Genomic DNA, 18094 nt, shown 5'->3' on the forward strand with positions numbered 1-18094 from the left:
TGAAGCCAGGTGCTCAGGCACGTGATGGAGTCTGATAAAAAATTTCACACGTGTTTACATGTCTTTAAAAAAAAATTAAAAAGAAATTACATTCTAAAATAGTTGGGATTTGTTTTTTCTCAATTTAATCACCCTATTGAACTAATTGCTCAGACTAATCACTCTCGGTACAGTAATTCATTTTCCACTAAAAGATTCGTAACATTCCTTATTACTTCTCTATAGTTGGACTTATGCATCTTTTTTCACTCTTTTCACATTTGTTCATCACATCTAAAACCCCTCTTCCTTTCATGACGTAGTAGTTAAATACAAAGTCGCTTGAGCCACATCTTCTTCTAGCCATGGTAGTCGGTTCCATTCTAGTATCGCTTGTATTGATATTCTAGTAGTAAATTGAAACAATAAACCTTAAGTTACGTTCCAATGCAAATTTTAATCGGTAGTGATCGTATCGATGCATATTGGTTGTTTTCACTCGTATCAGTCAGAATATGGTATTAGTAACAAAAAAATTAAATTCATAATTCAATACTATATTTTTTTAATTATTTATTTTAAATTTATTGAATTATAAATTGTTATATGCATAGTATGAGATGATCTTATTGTTTAATTTATTAAATAATATTTTTGATTGTTTATTTTGAATTTATTTAATGATAGATTATATTCGTATAGTTTATTAAAGAATAAATTTATATAATTGATGAGTTTTTTTTTATATCTTAAAATTTACATGCGGTGAGATTTGAACTTATATCATCAATATTTTTAAAATATTTTCCTTACCACTTCAACAAAAACTTTATTTTTTATAAGTATTTTATATTTGATATTTATTTAATTTCATTGTTTGATATTTGTAAATAATTTTTATATACATATATCAAATGTTTTTCAAAAATAGTAATAAACCCAAAATAGTACACTGAAATGGATCGATACCGTTATGTATTAGTACTAGTAAAAAATTGATACATCCATCGATACAATACTAACTACCTTGCTTCCAGCACCACTGATTTTAGGTTTGACCCATGCCTATCAACTCCTTCATTTTCTCCTTTTCCAAGTTAATGAATGTTTTAGTTAGCATCAGAGTTGCCACACCCTGCAACTGGTCCCTTAAATGAAAAATTATTATTTAAGTCCCTTATAAAATAATTAAATTAAAAATTATCTTATGGTAAAATTACACATTGACTCTAAAAAATGAAGAAAAACATGTTTAATCTCTTCAAAAATGATGAAATAATAAATTAATACATTATAAAATTATCTTTTGATCTCTCAAAAATTTATTATTTAATTCCGCCCCCAAAAAAATTTTGATTCGTCACTGGCTTTAATTCTAGGAACACATATGGGCCACAATTAATAATGTAATTATAACAATTTTTTCTGACTTAACTAGGTTAAAATAGTTGTTATTGCAACAATCAAAAATAAATAAGTTCGAGTATGATTAAGTCCGTATTTCATCCAATTTAAAGGTTGAAAGAGATTAGAGATATTGTACATCAATTATTCAGCAACACAATTACACTATAATGCTACAAGGTGCTTTAAGTTTTAATGGATTCTAACTGAGTCCTTAGGCTCAATTTCTATCAGCATTCCATCACTGAAAACTGGAAAATGGTTTCTCGAAAATGAATTGTCCAAGCAACAAAGCTTCCATTTAAATCGAGTCACCAAGTAATGAATTGTAACCAACGTTTCGATCCTCGCAAACTCGTTCCCGGGGCAAATCCGCGCTCCACCTCCAAATGCCACAAAGCAATATGGCGGGATCGACGCTTGTTTCTCGAACCGCGCTGGATGAAACGTCGACGGGTCCGAGAAAATTCTCTCATCCATATGTGTCATGTTTGCAGCCCAAATCACCTAAAATTCTCAAAAGTTTGCATATTCGGTTTAGAGATAATTATGATACTAAAGCTACCTAAAAGAAACCAAATTATTAAACTAAGGACGAACATAAAAGGGAGCCAAAGGGCCTTTAGCCTCCAAAGTTTTTGAATTTTTTACTTAAAATTTCTCCAATTTTTTTTAAAATTCTAATCGAGCTCTACAAAAAGTTTTAAAATTTTTAATTAAACCCTCTAAAACTTTCTCAATTTTTTATTTATTTTTTCAAAAATTTTAAAATTTTAATTAAACCATTTAAAATTTTTAAAAATTTTAATTAAGCTACTAGAACTTAATGCTACGTGCCACTACTGTATTAAACGATATAAATTCTTACTTGCCATCCTTCGGGGATAGTGTATCCTTCATATTCAAAGTCTTTGAGGACTTTCCTAAAAGAACCTAACAATGGAGGGTTCATCCTTAAAGTCTCCATTGCTACTCTCCATGTGTATTTCATCTTGGAAAGGTCATCCCACGTTAAAAGCTCCGAAGTTTTGGTCTTGGCTATCTCTTCTTGTTCTATAATTTCAAGCTTAATTAGAAATACTACAAGCATGGTTAATAGAATCAGCTGTTTGAATTAAAAATTGATGATACAATCAATTCAATCGGTACCATAAAATTGAAAGAAAATTAAATTGGTGAAAAAATTAATCGAATCATATTAAAATCAATTTAAAACTGTTTGAATCATATTTAAGTTAATTTAAATATTTAATTTTTTTAAAATTTATATAATGATGTTTATGTTTCTAGCATTATTTATTTGTGTTTTTTTTTTCTATTTTTTAATGATTTTTTTTAGAAATTTTTGATTTTTTTTACAATGGTTGAACCAGGGATTAGTGTTCTAACAAATTCGATCACAATTTCTTTAATTTGGTCCCTCTACTATGCTCAATTCTAGGATTAATACTTGTAATTTTTTGCATAAGTTAATCTCACTATTTTTATAATGTCATTAGTTAACTCAAATAATTAACACCATTAACTAATCGTGTGAATTTTTCTTAAAAAGCATCCTTCCCACAAAAAAGAAAATCCATTTTACATAGTGGTTGAAAATGGTGTTAATTATTTAGATTAGCTAATTATATAGTAAAAATATAAGAACCATACCAAATCCCAAATTTGAGCATAGTAGAAGGACCAAAATCAACATTTTCCCATCTTCCTGTAATCAAACATGTTTGGAACTTGAATCATTCGCTTACCTTGCACGATTTTATCATAAACGGATCGATCCATACCCAAAAGCCTGACCAAGAAAGTAATGAGAACGGAGGATGTATCATACCCCGCTATCATCACACCTATTACGTTGTCCACGATTTCTTCATTGGACATACGGATCGAAGGCTCAGTTTTTCCGATACCGAGCAAGCAAGCGATGAGATCTTTTCGAGTATCAGCAACCCTTTGCTCCAATGCAGCCTTCCTTTCACTAATAAGATTCTTGATGAATGCTCTGAGTTGTGCACTAGCTTTAAGGCCACGGTTTAACCGTGTGAAGGGAAGGTTTATTGGTAACGACATTAAGCCGTTCATCATATGTTGAAGAAGCTCTATAAGATTGTTTCTTGTTTCTCCTTTTTCAATGCCAAATATGAGTGAGCTCATTATGTTGAAAGTGAGAGTCTTCATCAATGGCATTACCTATCAGGAACACCGAGTCACAAAATTGCTTTAAGGGAGCAAAAGATGAATTATAAATCTTTTGGAAGGCAAAGTGAAATTCTACTGTTATACTAATTTGTAATTCCATAAATTCTAAAAGGATTAAATCATAGATTTATCAATTTTGAGGGTCAAGCCATTACCTACCCTTTTATCTATGCCCCTTTACGTAGGTAGTTATAAGAAAGGGAAAAAATGTCTATGGATTTAGTCTCTCTACATTGCTAAAATTTTGAATTTAATCTCCCTAATTTCATTTTGAATATTTTGATCCCTTTACTTTTATAATGATCAGTAAATTTAAATTGATAAGACGGTTGCCAATTGAATCTAAGTTCGATTGACATTGACATTACTGCGGTATAGAAGGACGCAAGTTCAAGTGCGTTGAAGCGTAGTATCCTCCTATATGCCGTTAATTAACTTACATAATCAATACCATTAATTATTTTGATTAAAATATCGATATAAATCTATTAATAATACCCATCCCAACACACACAAGGAAAAAAATAACCCATATCAGCATCATGAGTCGAAATCTACCTCAATAAATTAAAGTTCAAATTTAAGGAGAAAAACTAAAATTTGACCAATTGTATCAGAACTTACCATAACCTTTTGATTCCCATGCCAATGCATCTCTACATGATTTCTAACTTCTTCATCCATGTTCCCAACATATTGTTTCAACATTTCAGGCTTCAAAAACGAAACAAGGGCTCCCCTCACACGCTTGTGATCATCGCCGATCAACGCGGTCATATTTCTCTCTCCACAGATCCTTTTAAACAACGGCGGTTGGTGGTTTCCGAGTACGTTACCGTCGCAACTGAAGATGAACTTTTAGCATTCTGCCCGTGTACGAAAACCATCGGGGTACCGAAGAGGCTGAGTTTAGAAACGGGACCGTATTTGCTTGTTCTTTGTAGAAGCCATTGCTCGATGCTGTTGGTTCGCATTGCATGTAGGAAACTAAGGGTTTGGCCTATGAGGGGAAACCCCATGGAACCTGGTGGATGCTTTTTGGTTGGTGTCTTTCTTGTTAAGGCAAAGTAAAGAGAAGTGAGTAAAAGGAAGAAGATGAAACAGTTTGTAAGATCCATTGTTGAAAGTTGAAACCGAAAGTGTGATACGAGGGGATTGAAGATGGTTGTTCTATTTGTAGGAAAAAGTTGTGGTATTTTTGTCAAGAATAAATTAATATTGAGTCCCTAATCCCTAAACTTTTTATTAGTCTACATTCCGAAACTTGACAACTAGTTTTTCCCATTGGTATTCAAATTTAGATAAGATATGATAACATGATATTTTAAGATTGTGTCACATCATCACTTGAATTTTTTTTATAATTTCTTTATTGTTTAAAATAATTTAGGTGATGACTATCTTAATGAGATATAAGTTCAAGACTAATATAAACTAATAAAAAGTTTGGAGACTAGTGTGGGAAAAGTTATCAAAATCAAGGACTAAATGTTACTTTATCCCTTTTTGTTAGTCACTATATATATATGATTGATAGTTATTCGCAATGTTATTTGAATCAGATCAGACCAGCCGGTCGGGTCAAGAATTGATTGAGTATTAGTCTAGAGAATAATTTTGAAATGGTTAAGTCAAAAACCGATATGAACCAGTTAAATTGGGTTTTTAATTTTTTTAATTGAATTGGTCTGAGTGATTTGACAATTGGTCCGTTTTAAAAAACATTGGTTTCTTCGATCTAAATTTAATTTTAGTCCTTATTTTGTTGGAATTTGAGATTTAGTTCTTTTAACATGTAAGTTTTATATTCTTAAAAGGAAAAACATTAACAGTGTTATTAGTCTAGGTTTATTATAAAAGTTGAATGATTAAATTATAATAAATTAAATTAAAAAAAATGAATATCTAATTTTAACAAAGTAAAAGGACTAAAACTGCAATTAAACTCTAAAAATAGAGTTTTTATAATTAATTTTTCTGAGTGGTGTTGTTCTATTTCTTGTTTTAAACCTACTGTTTATTGTCCTTTTGCATTTGGGTGCCTTTCCAACATGAACATTAGTGAATGCCATTTTTCTTTTATGCGTTTTCGATAAGTTGCTTCAAGCTACATATAAGTTTATTTTATATCGTCAAATTAGAGGCTCTTGCTAATTGAATTTTACAAAAAAGTCAAATTAATAGCTCCAAAAGCTACATAGTATTTGATAGCTAAACATTTATGAAGAACACCATTCCAAAAATACAAAGATTAATACCAGAAGATTCTTTCCTAGCAGAAAAGTAAATGTACTGAAATTCATATTAAAACTTTTTTACGAGGTAGTCTTTTTATCGTTGATATAAGATTTAGTGTTAATTAAAAGAGTCTAGAAAGTTGTGAGCATATTTGAGGTAAAGTTGTGAGCTTTACAAAAGTCTTTTTGGATGGTAGTTTTGTCGAGTGTTTTATTTAAATGTAATAAGATATGATCTAATTATGATTTATAAAAATAACATAAAATATTAGAAAGAAAAATATGATAAGAAAAGTCTCTAAGTGAACTCTGATGTGAGCACATGAGAGTTCTCATTATGCTATTATACCATACAAGGTGATTAAGTATAATATGTCGGAAAACAGAAAGAAAACCTGAGTTTTTTTTTTTTTGGTAATATTGAACTAGTTTAAATTTACAATAGTATTAAATGCCATCTCAAATGGAAAGTGAATTATATTTAAAACACGTTTTATATGTAAACATATACATACATATTGTAAGCACACATATTTTTATAATTTAATGCCCGTGTTTTAAATACACTCTACATCAAATCTAAACCTCATTTAACGTCTAAATTGATAATTACATTAATGGAAGAACCTAACAGATAAAATACTAATACTTTAAAGGCTCAATTATAATGTTTTGAAGTCTACTTGAAGGACCAATTTAAGAATATAAACAATAACTTAATGAGTTTAGCGAAATTATCCCTTAGTAATATTATCAAATACATGGGTTAAGAAAACTGATATCAGTTGGACCAAGTATTTGTAAGAACAAACTGATGCAAACAAGTACAAAATTGAATCTACAAGGAAGATATTTTCCTTCTACTTGTTGTCGACCAATAATGAGGAGGGTGTCGATAAACCGACTATTCGATCACGTAACCGATGAAGAAATCAACAATGGTTTCCCTTAAAAGGTTTTTTCGGCATCTTGACTAGGTCGAGTTCTACGTCTGGATGGTTTTCGAGGTTTGCTTCCCTCATTCGACTGGAACAATCCAATGAACAAAGACGCATCCCGACTAACGGATCGGGTGATATTGAGCGGATATTCTCTTCGGAGGCAACATACGAAGGATGTACAACACTAGAGCTGAAGGTAAGATCTCAACAAGCTGTAATTTGATGAAATATAGAAATTTACATGCTTAGGAACATATAAATAGGATGCTGCAAATAAAAAAGAAGTAAAATACACCAAAAGTCACTAAATTATTAGTAAATTCACATTTGATCAGTCAACTTGAAAAAGTTATAAAATAGTCATTGAATTATTTGAAAGTTTTCATTTAAGTCATTCGTTTGAAACTCGCTAGACATACTTAAAAAAAAACCCTTAACAGTGTAGTGACTTAAATAAAAAGTTTCGAATAATTCAATGACTATTTTGTAACTTTTTAAAATTGAGTGACGAAAACATAAATTTATCAGCAGGTTAGTGACCTTATTTGTAGTTTACCTATTAAAAAAAGGGTTCTTAAAATACCATGTAATAGATCAAGTTCAAAACTGGATGGTCTAAAACATCAAGCGATGCATCTGAATCAAAGGCCGATAAAACTACCTGCACATCGAGAAATCGGAAGATTTCGCAACCAAATGAAGAAAGCAGCATCAAAAAGTATGATTGTTATAACGCATTTTATGAGGGTAAAAGTACTATAGAAGTCCTTGTATTAAGAGTCATTTGCCTCTTTTACTAAAAAATAGCAATTTATTCGTTTACCTAAGATCAAAAAGTAAACTAATTATTTCTATTAAAACTTTTATTCATTTCTACTATTAAAAAGTAGCACCGTTAACAATAACTAAACAATTACACGTGGCTTGCCACATATGCCTCATTCCAAGACAGAATTAATTTTTAACAGCAAAGATAGATAAAATTTTTAATCGAATGATCAGTTTGCTCTTTGATCTAATATACAGGGAATTTTCTTATTTTTTAAGTACAAGAGTAAAATGCAATCTAATTCTTAGTATAAGGGCTTTTGTGATACTTTTACCATTTTATAAGCACCGGATAATCTTAACCAAATTGTCTTTGCGAAGATAATCTTAAACCCAACCTAGGAAGAGGACTCGAAAGAAGATACACTCGGGTTTGGTCGGAAAAAGAAAAACTTACCACAGAGCATCTAATAAGGAAGCAGGTGAAACAAATGGCAGTAACTGATCCAACCTACAAGAAGGACATCAAGTATGAAATAGTCACGCCAAGAATGATTAACTATGCAGTGTAGCTAGGTGAACTATATAGGGACGAAAATACCTCGTTAAGCTTCTTCCTTCTTCCTTTTGACTCGATGGGGAAACGTTTTAGCATGAAAAATAATCTGAGAGGATTTGAGTTTGTGGAATTGGTATCATTAGAAATTTTAACTCTAAGCACAATAGCCATTAAAATCGCGTTAACAAACAACGATTACCTTCCTCCATACAACAAGAATCCTAATGCAGCTATAAACGAGACCGCTGGAGAAAAGAATATGGAAAATACGCGGCACAGTTAAACAGAAGAAGTAACATTTAACGTGCATAATATCCCGAGATAAATAACTAGTTTTGATGGATCATTATTATGCTTACCGGCAATAAATGCATTTCCGATGAATTCCACCACGCTGTTGTCGTCTATCCAAAGATACAACCAAATGCAGACCTGAAGTCAAATGTCAAAACTTCATTCTAACTTCACTTCAGTATCATGTATCAAAGCTAGTTGTAGTAGGAAACTCAGTAAACGGCTCACCTGTATGACGTAAATAACACCATTGATTGCCGCATAAGAAATTCTGAGTTTATCCGTTGGTAAGCTTCTTGCCTGTTCATAATGGCAAGGTAAAGTTTCTCGCAACATTAGGAGAAAGAACCGAGTGCACAAGTTTCTAACTCGGTTTATAGATCAAGGACAAGGCATACATCGTTTAACGGAACGAGAAATCACTTGCCTGGTGATAAATCTCTGCCCAAAACAGGGCTAGTAACGTATACGTGGAGAAAAACAGAAGGCTTGGAAGATCCAAGAGTACGAATATAAGTACCTAGTTAAAGAAGAAACGGCTCGTGTCAATATAAAACCCTTGTTGTTAAGGCTAGTTTTAGTATTGTTGCTGCAATTGAAAAGTGTTCTTGAAGAACCTATTGCATACATAAGCCAATGCAAACTTAAGAACTTTTCGTATACGAAACCGAACAGATATCTCCGAATTACATAGCAGACTAACCTTGGGATGCAATAAAAATACTTGTTTGTGAAACCCGAACACGACGGCGCGCACTGCAACAACGAGAAAACTCGTATTCAGATACTGAAAGTTACATCCTCAATCCTCATTACAATGCAATACAGGACATAGGATATCATATATCACCTCCATTCACAATGACATTCATAAGATGGAAAACCTTTTGCGTAGTCCAACCGTATTCGGGTACTCTCAATTCGATCCTTATTAATTGCATCTGCAAAATCATTAACCCCTAATTATTACAAGCAAACTAGTATAGCTTCTGGAAATTGAAATCATTAACAATGATATTGACAGTTTAAAGCTTTAATTTCACACAGACGTTTATACTTCAATCGTTCTAATATAACTCGGTAAATAAGCAAACCAAATCAGTTGGATTCCTAAACTACTGGAAATCATTAAAATGAAAATAAATAACAACACTGATCCGAGCAAAACGAAATAAAACAGTCGAGTGAATGAAATAAAAACGCACAAACAGTGGAAAAATTGAGAAAATTGACCAGAGCAATGGAGGAAACTAAGGCATAAGCGGCGCAAAGTGGGTAAAATATGCCATCTTGCCAGTGAGTCGATTCATTGACTTCGTCCCACCAGCTAGAAACCAGAGCTGGAAACTCAGTAAGCGTTAAGTCCAGTGGTATTTTCCTTATTCTAACCATCTCTCTTATTTTTCCCGAACTTCCCCGGGAAAGTCAAAATCCCCAGAACCCAAACAGAACACCCAGAAAGAATACAACTTGGAAAGAGAAAAAAGAAGAAGAAAGAATTTTGTATTTAAGTATAACAATGGGTCCAAGCCGAAAGGGATGATGATGAAGTGATGAAGCCTTTATTATGCGCTTTTCCTTATGTTGGGTTCACTAAAGTCCAACCTAAGCTTCAACAGAGTTCAGCGATGAAATGTGGTGGTTGGTTGCAATTTGCAACGTTGTTTTGATTATAGAATGTGTCAAAAGTAAGGATTTTTTTTTTAATTTTAGATTTTGTTTGGTGTCATTAATTGTAGGAAATATCAGTTTCTCTAGTCAATCAATTCAATCATTCTTTTTAATCCTTATCTAATGTTTAAGTGTTTTTTGTCCCCATTTTCCAACTCAAAAAATGCAAACAAAATTTTTTGTCTTCCATATGGATTCTCTGTTCCGGCCATGAAATGATGAAGTAGCAGTAGCAGAAGCAGATGCAACTGTTACGATGGCTACCACCACAACTGCTGTCAATTTTCACTCTTTCTTTCCTAAGATCATTTCGATTTGAAATTAAGATTTCAGTCATTACAAGTTTGTTTTTTTTTAATTAAATAGAGTAGTCGAATTATATGTGTAATCCATGCGTACACCTCACGGTAATTTTATATTTTTATAATCACCTTACATTAATGTCACACCGTTGACTATGGTAATGATTTAGTGATAATAACCTCATAAATCAGCAGTATTAGTGATTATACTGTAAATTTTTAAAATTTTGTGATTAAAATGTAATTTAAATTATACAATTAAATTATTTTAAAGTTTCGTAATAAAAATATTATTTATTATTTATTTATATAAAAAATAATTTTTTAGAAATGTTTATTAAAAAAATTTGAAAACTTTAACAAATAATATTTAAAAAACACAAAATAAAATTTATATTGTTAAAATAAGTTCAAAAATTTAAATTTTAAATTTAATATGAAAAATTCAAGATCTGAATTGAATTATAATAATTAGTTTATCTAACCAAACGCACCCCTAGAAGAGGACTTTATGAGATTGTTTGCATCGGGCCACGTAAAAGTGGAGTAATGTTAGCAAAAGAATTAGATGAATCGAGTTAGTTTTGGCTTAGATTTGATTACTTTGAATAAGATAAATGAAAGTTTAAAATTTTAAAATAATTTCAAGTTAAAGAAGCTTGATTTTCAAGTTTGGATAAAAAATGAACTTATATAATTTAGTATTTGTTCTATTTCGATTTGAGTTCGATTTTTTTAGTTAACTCATTATGGATTTGAATTATTTTCAAATTTTTATCATTTCGAAATAAGTTTGCTTCTACATGAATGTAAACTTTTACGCCGTGGAACAGTGGGAAGAAAATGGTAGGATGAAAAATATAAATTTTCTTTCTGCGTGTTAAAAATTAATTTATTTCCATCTTTTCATTTTCTTTTCATCCCTCCACTTTTCCACATTCTTAGGTTTTTTAAAACTTTTCTTTAGATTCAATATCACCAACGGATCCGTGGCGCAATGGTAGCGCGTCTGACTCCAGATCAGAAGGTTGCGCGTTCGATTCACGTTGGGTTTAAAATCCCGGTCCAATTGGATCCATTTTTGGTTCATATCCATGTACTTTTTGAAAATTCGGAATTTAGTCCCTATAATTTTTATGCTTCCTTCCCTCGCTTTTTTATTTTTTCAGTAAAATAACACTCCTTTCTCAGTGATCACTAATCTACTCTCCGAAAAAAAAATGGCCTTATTCTCCCGCATCCGTACACCGGCCACCACAGCTTTCCGCTTCCGCCACTTTTCAACCGTCTCCCCAAACTCCTCCACCTCTCTCACCACCCACAAAAAATCACGCGCCGCCCTCTCCCGCCTAAAATCCGAGCAAGACCCTGATTGCATCCTCGAAATCTGCCGCGCCGCCCGCCTCACCCCATCCTCCCATATCGGCCGAATCGCTTTATCCGTCGCCATCTCCAAACTCTGCGAAGGCAATCATTTCCAATCCATCGACACTTTCCTCCAAGAACTCCGTTCCCGTCCCGACTTACAAAATAATCGTTTCGCCTCCCATTCTTTAATCCTCTACGGTCAAGCCAAGATGCTAAACCGCGCCGTGACGGTCTTTGACGAATTCTATAACGAGGGGTTTTGCCGTTCGACGAAATCATTAAACGCTTTGCTCGTTGCAGGGTTGATAGCCAAGGATCATGTAGAAGTGAAGAGAATTTTCATGGAGTTTCCACAAAGGTATAAGATTGATCCCGATTTAGAAACTTATAATAATGCTATTAAAGCTTTTTGTGAATCTGGGTCTTCGAATTCAGTGTATTCAATTTTGATTGATATGAAAAAAGGAGGGGTTAAACCCAATGCGACAACGTTTGGGACTTTGTTAGCTGGGTTTTATGTAGAAGAAAAGTATGAAGATGTTGGGAAAGTGTTGAATTTGATGAAGGAATATGGGATTCCTGTTGGGGTCAATACATATAACATAAGGATTCAAACCTTGTGTATATTGAAGAAATCTAATGAGGCCAAAACCTTACTTCATGGGATGCTATCGAAAGGGATAAACCCGAACTCGGTTACTTATAACCATTTGATTCATGGGTTCTGTAAGGAAGGGAATTTGGAGGAAGCTAAGAGCTTGTTTAATAGCATGGTGAATAGAGGCTTGAAGCCTGATAGTAATTGTTTTTTCAATATGGTTCATTTCTTGTGTCAAGGTGGGGATTTTGAGGCTGCTCTGAAAATTTGTAAGGACAGTATGGAGAAAAAATGGGTTCCGAAATTTTCGACTATGAAATCACTCGCGAATGGACTTGTTACCATATCTAAGGTTGAGGAAGCTAAAGAACTTATCAAGAATGTTAAGAAGAAGTTCTCAAAAAATGCGGATTTGTGGGATGAAATCGAGAAGGGTTTGTTGTAACTAGGGTGACAATGGCATAGACTGTTCTTTAAATAATGATTATGAACTATTAGAGCTAGTTAGGTCTGGTCTTAGCCATTTTATATGGAAATGAAAATGAATTGGACAGTTTTTCATTATCGGGACGGATCTTTTTTCCTTCTGTTTGTTCATTAGTGAAAAGCTTGTCTTTTCTGAATACTAAAATGATGCTTTGCTTGGGTTATTTAGCAGTGGAAACCACCACTTTTAAACAGTAATGTCTTTCTGAATGAAATCCTGTTATCAAGTTGATATTTATAATAGAATTGAAGCTGCTGGTTCGGCTCTGCTTACTGATACAACTTTACATTGATTTCAGTCTAGTGAAAGTTTTTCATTTTTGAGGTCAGTGAGGTGGGAAGCAGTTCAGTTCATTGGATATCCTATGCAGTATACAGGTAAGGTTGATTTGAGACAAAATATCGAACTTTTGTGTCATGCCTCGTAAGCTAATCTATCGTATTCAGTTATGTATATTTGTAGAATTAGCTAAACACCCATGTGTTACCTCACATTCTCATGCTATTAGGTAAAATTGTGGTGCATATACCGGTACATAACCTTAAAAGGTTTATAAACGAACTGAGTGCCGCATGCTTTTTGCCTATTGTAGCCCTAAGTCCCAACTGAAAATTCTTGCCTGTTCAGGTTGTGCTTTGATTTACTAACGCAATGAGATTAGAAATCTCGTATGAATTAAGTTTTTATCCAATTAGGTGATGCTTTGTGAATGATATATCTCCTGATATGAATGAACCTTTGTTTCTAGACTTGATTATTGGAACCGAAAGTTATGGATTTCAGTTTGAAGTCACTCTTGGCAATAAGTGTTCAAAACATTGCTAGATTGAGAGACATGACATAAATCAAAAGAATTTCTTAAAAACAAAGGTTATAAAGTTTTGTTAGAAGATGGGTACAGGGAATTCACCAAGCAGCCAATATGCTCCTTTGATTCTACATCCAGTTTGTACTCTGCAGCCTTTCCAAGCTGCAGCATTTGGGATCTTTTTGCATTCTGTAGATGTCTTTTGCCAATGGAATGCCATAAATTGAGTTCAATGATGTTGAAACTGGACAGGACTAGCCGATTGGTTCAAGAACCGGCTGGTACATGGTACGGACTACGGAGTAAGGGAAAGAACTGGTTGACTCATGAACTGATACGAACAGATTGAACCGGATTTTATATTTTTAATATTTTTAATATTTTTTTAATTGAAACCGGATTGATAATCAAACTGAAAACCGACGATTTGATCGGCTCGACTATCGATTTGGTTCCAAAAACCATGATTGAGCTCAATTTAAATTTTTTCACAACACTTTTCAATTTGAAAGTTAAACTAGTCTTACAATGTCATCCATACCCAGCACCAGATATACACAATCCCAGAAATGCAAAACCATACATTTTATTTACAATCACCTTTCATCTTTCATTTAACTTAATTAATCAATGCAAAAACCAATAAATCTAAAATTTGGATTTTAGTCCCTCTATTATGTTAAAATTTTGGATTTAGTCTTTTTATTTTGATTTTACATAATTTGATTCATCTCCTTTTATCAAGTTATTAGTTTATTCAAGTTATAATAATATTAAAGTGGTGACTTGGTTTTATCTACTATTAATCAAATATGGTTAAAATCACATGAATATCCAATTAATAATGTACAACCAATAATGAATTTACATGTTATAATAACTTTAATGGCTTGAATTAATTTTTATCAGCTAAGACCTATTAATAATATTATAAAAGTGTCGATTGAGTCTTAGTTTGATGGGTATTGGTATTATTGTCATTATAAAAGATTGAGTGTATAATTTTAGGTATTGTATCAAAAAGATAAATTTTTCGTCCGTTAACTTCTCTTAAAATATAAATCATTCAAGTATTTTAGTTTTTGAATAAAAGGAAATTTTTAATTTTTAGCTGTTTTAAAATACGAATAATGTAATTTAAGCATTGTAACGAAAATTTTGACCCTCTAAAATTTTATGTTTTATATAAAAAATTTAACTTCCCTGTGAATTGGAATAAGGTTACTTTATATAAACAGGTATCATCATCTTCCTATGTACTGCATGCCATGAATACCCAAGTTACATAATGGGAAAAAAAAGAAAAGTTGTTGGGAAACTTATTCAAATTTGTTTAAATGGAATTTAAAGTGAAACGCGTTTCGTTTTTCTGTTCTACCAAACTTTATTCAAACGATTTTAACTCATTTTTTCTCTTCTTTATAGTTTCTCAGTGTTAATCTCATCTTCTTTCCATCCATAATCTAATTGAAAAGCTCCTATATTTAGAAAATTAATAATACTGACTCAAGCTAACATAAATGGAGTTAACTTTATAGTTAATCCTTTCTTTTAATGAATAAAGGACGAAGTTTTTAGTTATTTTTTCTAATATTTCAAAACACACCCATTGTTTCTTTGCTCCCCATTTTTCAAAAAATGAGCTGCTTCTCTTGTTGTGGAGTGGAGGTGCAGCACCGTACTGGTGGCCTTGGTGGCAATAGCAACAACAATGGCAAATCATTGAGGTCTTTGGTGAATAATTTGTCAGGCAAAGCAGGTATTAATCTTTTGTTTATTTTTTATGCAAATGAAATTCAGATAAAAGATTGGAAGTGTAGTGCTTGTCTATGTTAAAATGCCTCGTTGGGGCTTGTTCCAGAGGTAAATGAAAAGACCATATATATCCTTCTTCTTCTTCTTTTTTTCTTTATTGGTTGATATTTTTCGAGAAAGGTGAAATGGGTTTGGATAATTTCGAGTTTTTATAAGAAGAACAGAAGCTTAGGCGTTTTTGAGGGGAGTTCGGTCTCGGATCGTCAAATGGTGGAGAAATTTTGATCAGAGCGTCCAAGTCTAGTTTTAGTTCTAGGTTTTGTTTCTTGATTCCGAGAAAAGCCCAATGAGTTTACTGAGTTTGGGGAGTACCTCACAACTAAATAAATATGAGCATTTAACCTTGGTGGAGTTTGAATCCATATTTTTTATATGGCATTAGTGGGTAAGAACCCCACTAAAGGCATGGGTTTGAATCTTACAAAGGTAAAAATTTTTAACACTTCTCCCCGAACTTCGTGAATATGTAGACAAAACTCGAGGCTAAAATTAAATATTGATGTCTCGAGTACAATAACTCCACTGTTTGAGGGTCCGAGACCGACCTCCCCTCAACAGGGGTAGATAAAACTTGTGCTTTGATACGTTTTCCAATACATACAACATCATTGTAATGGAGAAAAAATAGCTTAAAGTCGTAAGCAAGCATCCGAGTTGATTTCACCTTCCTTGAAGAACATCTCTCAATCCGATCTATAAACGAAACTTATGTTCTTAATTCTGGGTACCTTTTATTTGACCATTTGAATCAATGTGCAGGTGCCAACAAGCAAAAAATAGCTGAAGAAATACAAAAAGTTGGCAAAGTAAAAGTTTCAGCTCATATTTTCACATTTAGAGAACTAGTAGTTGCTACAGACAACTTCAATCCTGATTGTCTGATAGGTGAAGGTGGCTTTGGCAGGGTCTATAAAGGATACATTGAGAACCTTGATCAAGTATAAATAAATATATTTACATACATATAGATATATATCTTTTTTCTCTAGAATTGTTTCATGCATGTAACTTGTATGACCCTGAAAGTTGATAACTTTTGTGCTTGGTTTACCTTAGATTGTGGCCGTAAAGCGGCTTGATCGGAATGGAACTCAAGGAACTCGAGAATTCTTCTCAGAGGTATTGATGCTAAGTCTGGTTAACCATCAAAACCTCGTGAATCTAATCGGCTATTGTGCAGATGGGGATCAAAGGATTTTAGTTTATGAATACATGGCAAATGGATCTTTGGAACATCATCTTCTTGGTATGTTAAAAATGACACATTGAAACTTGTTTAGTACCAATTTATATATTACTAATTCATTTTGTTTGATGTTTATTTAGATTTGCCCCCTGGTAAGGAGCCATTGGATTGGAATACCAGGATGAAAGTAGCTGAAGGAGCGGCTAAAGGACTAGAATATTTACACGATTTTGCTGATCTGCCGATAATTTATCGCGACTTTAAAGCTTCAAACATATTACTAGATGAGAACTTCAATCCCAAACTCTCGGATTTCGGACTTGCAAAGTTAGGTCCTACTGAAGGGAAAGACCATGTATCAACTAGGGTCATGGGGACCTATGGTTATTGTGCTCCTGAATATGCAATGACAGGACAGCTGACGACAAAATCCGATGTTTACAGCTTCGGTGTAGTGTTTCTGGAGCTTATCTCGGGGAGGAGAGCTATTGATCTCGAAAGACCGGCTGAAGAACAGAATCTGGTTCTTTGGGTATGTTCATGGAATTCAAAATCACTTGTTTTAAGCTCTGTTTTAAGTTTGTAAATTTAAGTTTGTCATCGATTATCGTCCACATATTGCAGGCAAAGCCATTACTTAAAGACAGGCAGAAGTTCATGAAGATCATAGATCCGTTGCTCGAAGAGAATTACCCCGTAAAGGGTCTTTATCAAGCTCTTGCTATAGCAGTAATGTGTCTTCAAGAGGATGCTAATAGCCGGCCATTGATCGGTGATGTTGTAACTGCGGTTGAGTTTCTTGCTAGGCCAAAGGTTGACGGAAAAGTTACAGCTGAGTTACAAAGAAACAGCAGCTTCCATGGTAAGTCCGTGAAAGAACGAAGTTTGAAACGAGGCCATGATTTGTAGCTACTGTAGCTGAGGTTAACTGTAACACTCCTTAGCTGAGACTGTTTCCAGAATCGAGCACGAGGCATTACTAAACTTAATCTATCACTTAAATAGTTTTAAATTGTTTATTTAAGCTTTTCGGAATGTGCTGCCATTCTGCGTCGTAGTCGCCTAAAAATTCATATCTTGAGTTCCAAAACTCAAAATTAAGATCCGTAAATTTTTCCTGAAACTAGACTCATATATCTATCCACTAATTTTTTTCATAGATTTTTGACTTGGCCAATTAGTACAGTTTATTAGTTAAAGTTTCCCTTGTTTCAAAACTCGACTGCACTAACCTCTTCTTGCTACGAACCATGTTTCTTCCTGTACAAAATTCATATCACTAAGCCGTTTGTTTCTCTTAAAACTAGACTCAACAAGGATTATAACCATATAAATTAAACCTTCTAATCAGTTTTTAAAATTTATGGTGAATTTCCAAAGTTGAAACAGGGGATCCAGAAATCACTCTGACCCTGTTTCACTAAAACTCAGATATATCATATAATATAATACCTTTACCTGTTTTTCTTATTCCATAA

General features: G+C 33.0%; 4 protein-coding genes and 1 non-coding gene across 6 annotated transcripts; 3 read left to right on the forward strand and 2 right to left on the reverse strand.

The window, feature by feature from the left end:
* Positions 1 to 1478: 1478 nt before the first annotated feature.
* On the reverse strand, positions 1479 to 4359 carry LOC107925118 (cytochrome P450 716B2). Its single transcript, XM_041079365.1, has 4 exons — positions 4207 to 4359; positions 3132 to 3573; positions 2252 to 2463; positions 1479 to 1890 (listed from the first exon to the last, which is right to left on the reverse strand). The coding sequence occupies exons 1-4, from the start codon at positions 4357 to 4359 to the stop codon at positions 1576 to 1578; spliced, it is 1122 nt and encodes a 373-aa protein (XP_040935299.1). The 3' UTR covers positions 1479 to 1575.
* Positions 4360 to 6543: 2184 nt separating this feature from the next.
* Positions 6544 to 10050, reverse strand: LOC107925228 (tobamovirus multiplication protein 1). Of its 2 annotated transcripts, XM_016855866.2 has the most exons (11): positions 9615 to 10050; positions 9232 to 9322; positions 9085 to 9137; positions 8809 to 8901; positions 8610 to 8681; positions 8447 to 8519; positions 8287 to 8332; positions 8130 to 8193; positions 7986 to 8039; positions 7344 to 7421; positions 6544 to 6972 (listed from the first exon to the last, which is right to left on the reverse strand). In XM_016855866.2, exons 1-11 carry the CDS (start codon positions 9771 to 9773, stop codon positions 6880 to 6882), a joined length of 876 nt encoding a protein of 291 aa, XP_016711355.1. In that variant the 5' UTR covers positions 9774 to 10050; the 3' UTR covers positions 6544 to 6879. The 2 variants fall into 2 exon arrangements, with proteins under 2 accessions (XP_016711355.1, XP_040935402.1); XM_041079468.1 differs by lacking the exon at positions 8809 to 8901.
* A 1287-nt stretch (positions 10051 to 11337) lies between these two features.
* TRNAW-CCA (transfer RNA tryptophan (anticodon CCA)) lies at positions 11338 to 11409 on the forward strand. The gene has a single exon. It is a non-coding gene; the product is annotated as a tRNA-Trp (tRNA).
* A 66-nt stretch (positions 11410 to 11475) lies between these two features.
* Positions 11476 to 13004, forward strand: LOC107925226 (pentatricopeptide repeat-containing protein At1g61870, mitochondrial). The gene has a single exon (XM_016855864.2). The coding sequence runs from the start codon at positions 11575 to 11577 to the stop codon at positions 12763 to 12765; it is 1191 nt and encodes a 396-aa protein (XP_016711353.1). The 5' UTR covers positions 11476 to 11574; the 3' UTR covers positions 12766 to 13004.
* Positions 13005 to 15059: 2055 nt separating this feature from the next.
* Positions 15060 to 17721, forward strand: LOC107925227 (probable serine/threonine-protein kinase PBL23). Its single transcript, XM_016855865.2, has 5 exons — positions 15060 to 15374; positions 16190 to 16368; positions 16487 to 16676; positions 16757 to 17148; positions 17241 to 17721. The coding sequence occupies exons 1-5, from the start codon at positions 15254 to 15256 to the stop codon at positions 17523 to 17525; spliced, it is 1167 nt and encodes a 388-aa protein (XP_016711354.1). The 5' UTR covers positions 15060 to 15253; the 3' UTR covers positions 17526 to 17721.
* The last annotated feature ends 373 nt before the right edge of the window (positions 17722 to 18094 follow it).

This window comes from Gossypium hirsutum, chromosome A10 (genome assembly GCF_007990345.1).
Source record: "Gossypium hirsutum isolate 1008001.06 chromosome A10, Gossypium_hirsutum_v2.1, whole genome shotgun sequence".
Classification (NCBI taxonomy): Eukaryota; Viridiplantae; Streptophyta; class Magnoliopsida; order Malvales; family Malvaceae; genus Gossypium; species Gossypium hirsutum.

Bases quoted from the DNA above. Each gene is read 5' to 3' on its own strand.
- LOC107925118 (XM_041079365.1), bottom strand. From the start codon at position 4,359: ATGACCGCGTTGATCGGCGATGATCACAAGCGTGTGAGGGGAGCCCTT. The intron at 2,464-3,131 runs GTAAGCGAATGA...CCATGCTTGTAG, and splicing joins TTATGATAAAATCGTGCAAG to TATTTCTAATTAAGCTTGAA. The intron at 1,891-2,251 runs GTAAGAATTTAT...TGAGAATTTTAG, and splicing joins CTATCCCCGAAGGATGGCAA to GTGATTTGGGCTGCAAACAT.
- LOC107925228 (XM_016855866.2), bottom strand. From the start codon at position 9,773: ATGGTTAGAATAAGGAAAATACCACTGGACTTAACGCTTACTGAGTTT. The intron at 9,138-9,231 runs GTGATATATGAT...TCGTTGTTGCAG, and splicing joins GAATGTCATTGTGAATGGAG to TGCGCGCCGTCGTGTTCGGG. The intron at 6,973-7,343 runs GTATTTTAAGAA...ATCAAATTACAG, and splicing joins TGAACTTGATCTATTACATG to CTTGTTGAGATCTTACCTTC.
- LOC107925226 (XM_016855864.2), top strand. From the start codon at position 11,575: ATGGCCTTATTCTCCCGCATCCGTACACCGGCCACCACAGCTTTCCGC.
- LOC107925227 (XM_016855865.2), top strand. From the start codon at position 15,254: ATGAGCTGCTTCTCTTGTTGTGGAGTGGAGGTGCAGCACCGTACTGGT. The intron at 15,375-16,189 runs GTATTAATCTTT...ATCAATGTGCAG, and splicing joins TAATTTGTCAGGCAAAGCAG to GTGCCAACAAGCAAAAAATA. The intron at 16,369-16,486 runs GTATAAATAAAT...GGTTTACCTTAG, and splicing joins ACATTGAGAACCTTGATCAA to ATTGTGGCCGTAAAGCGGCT.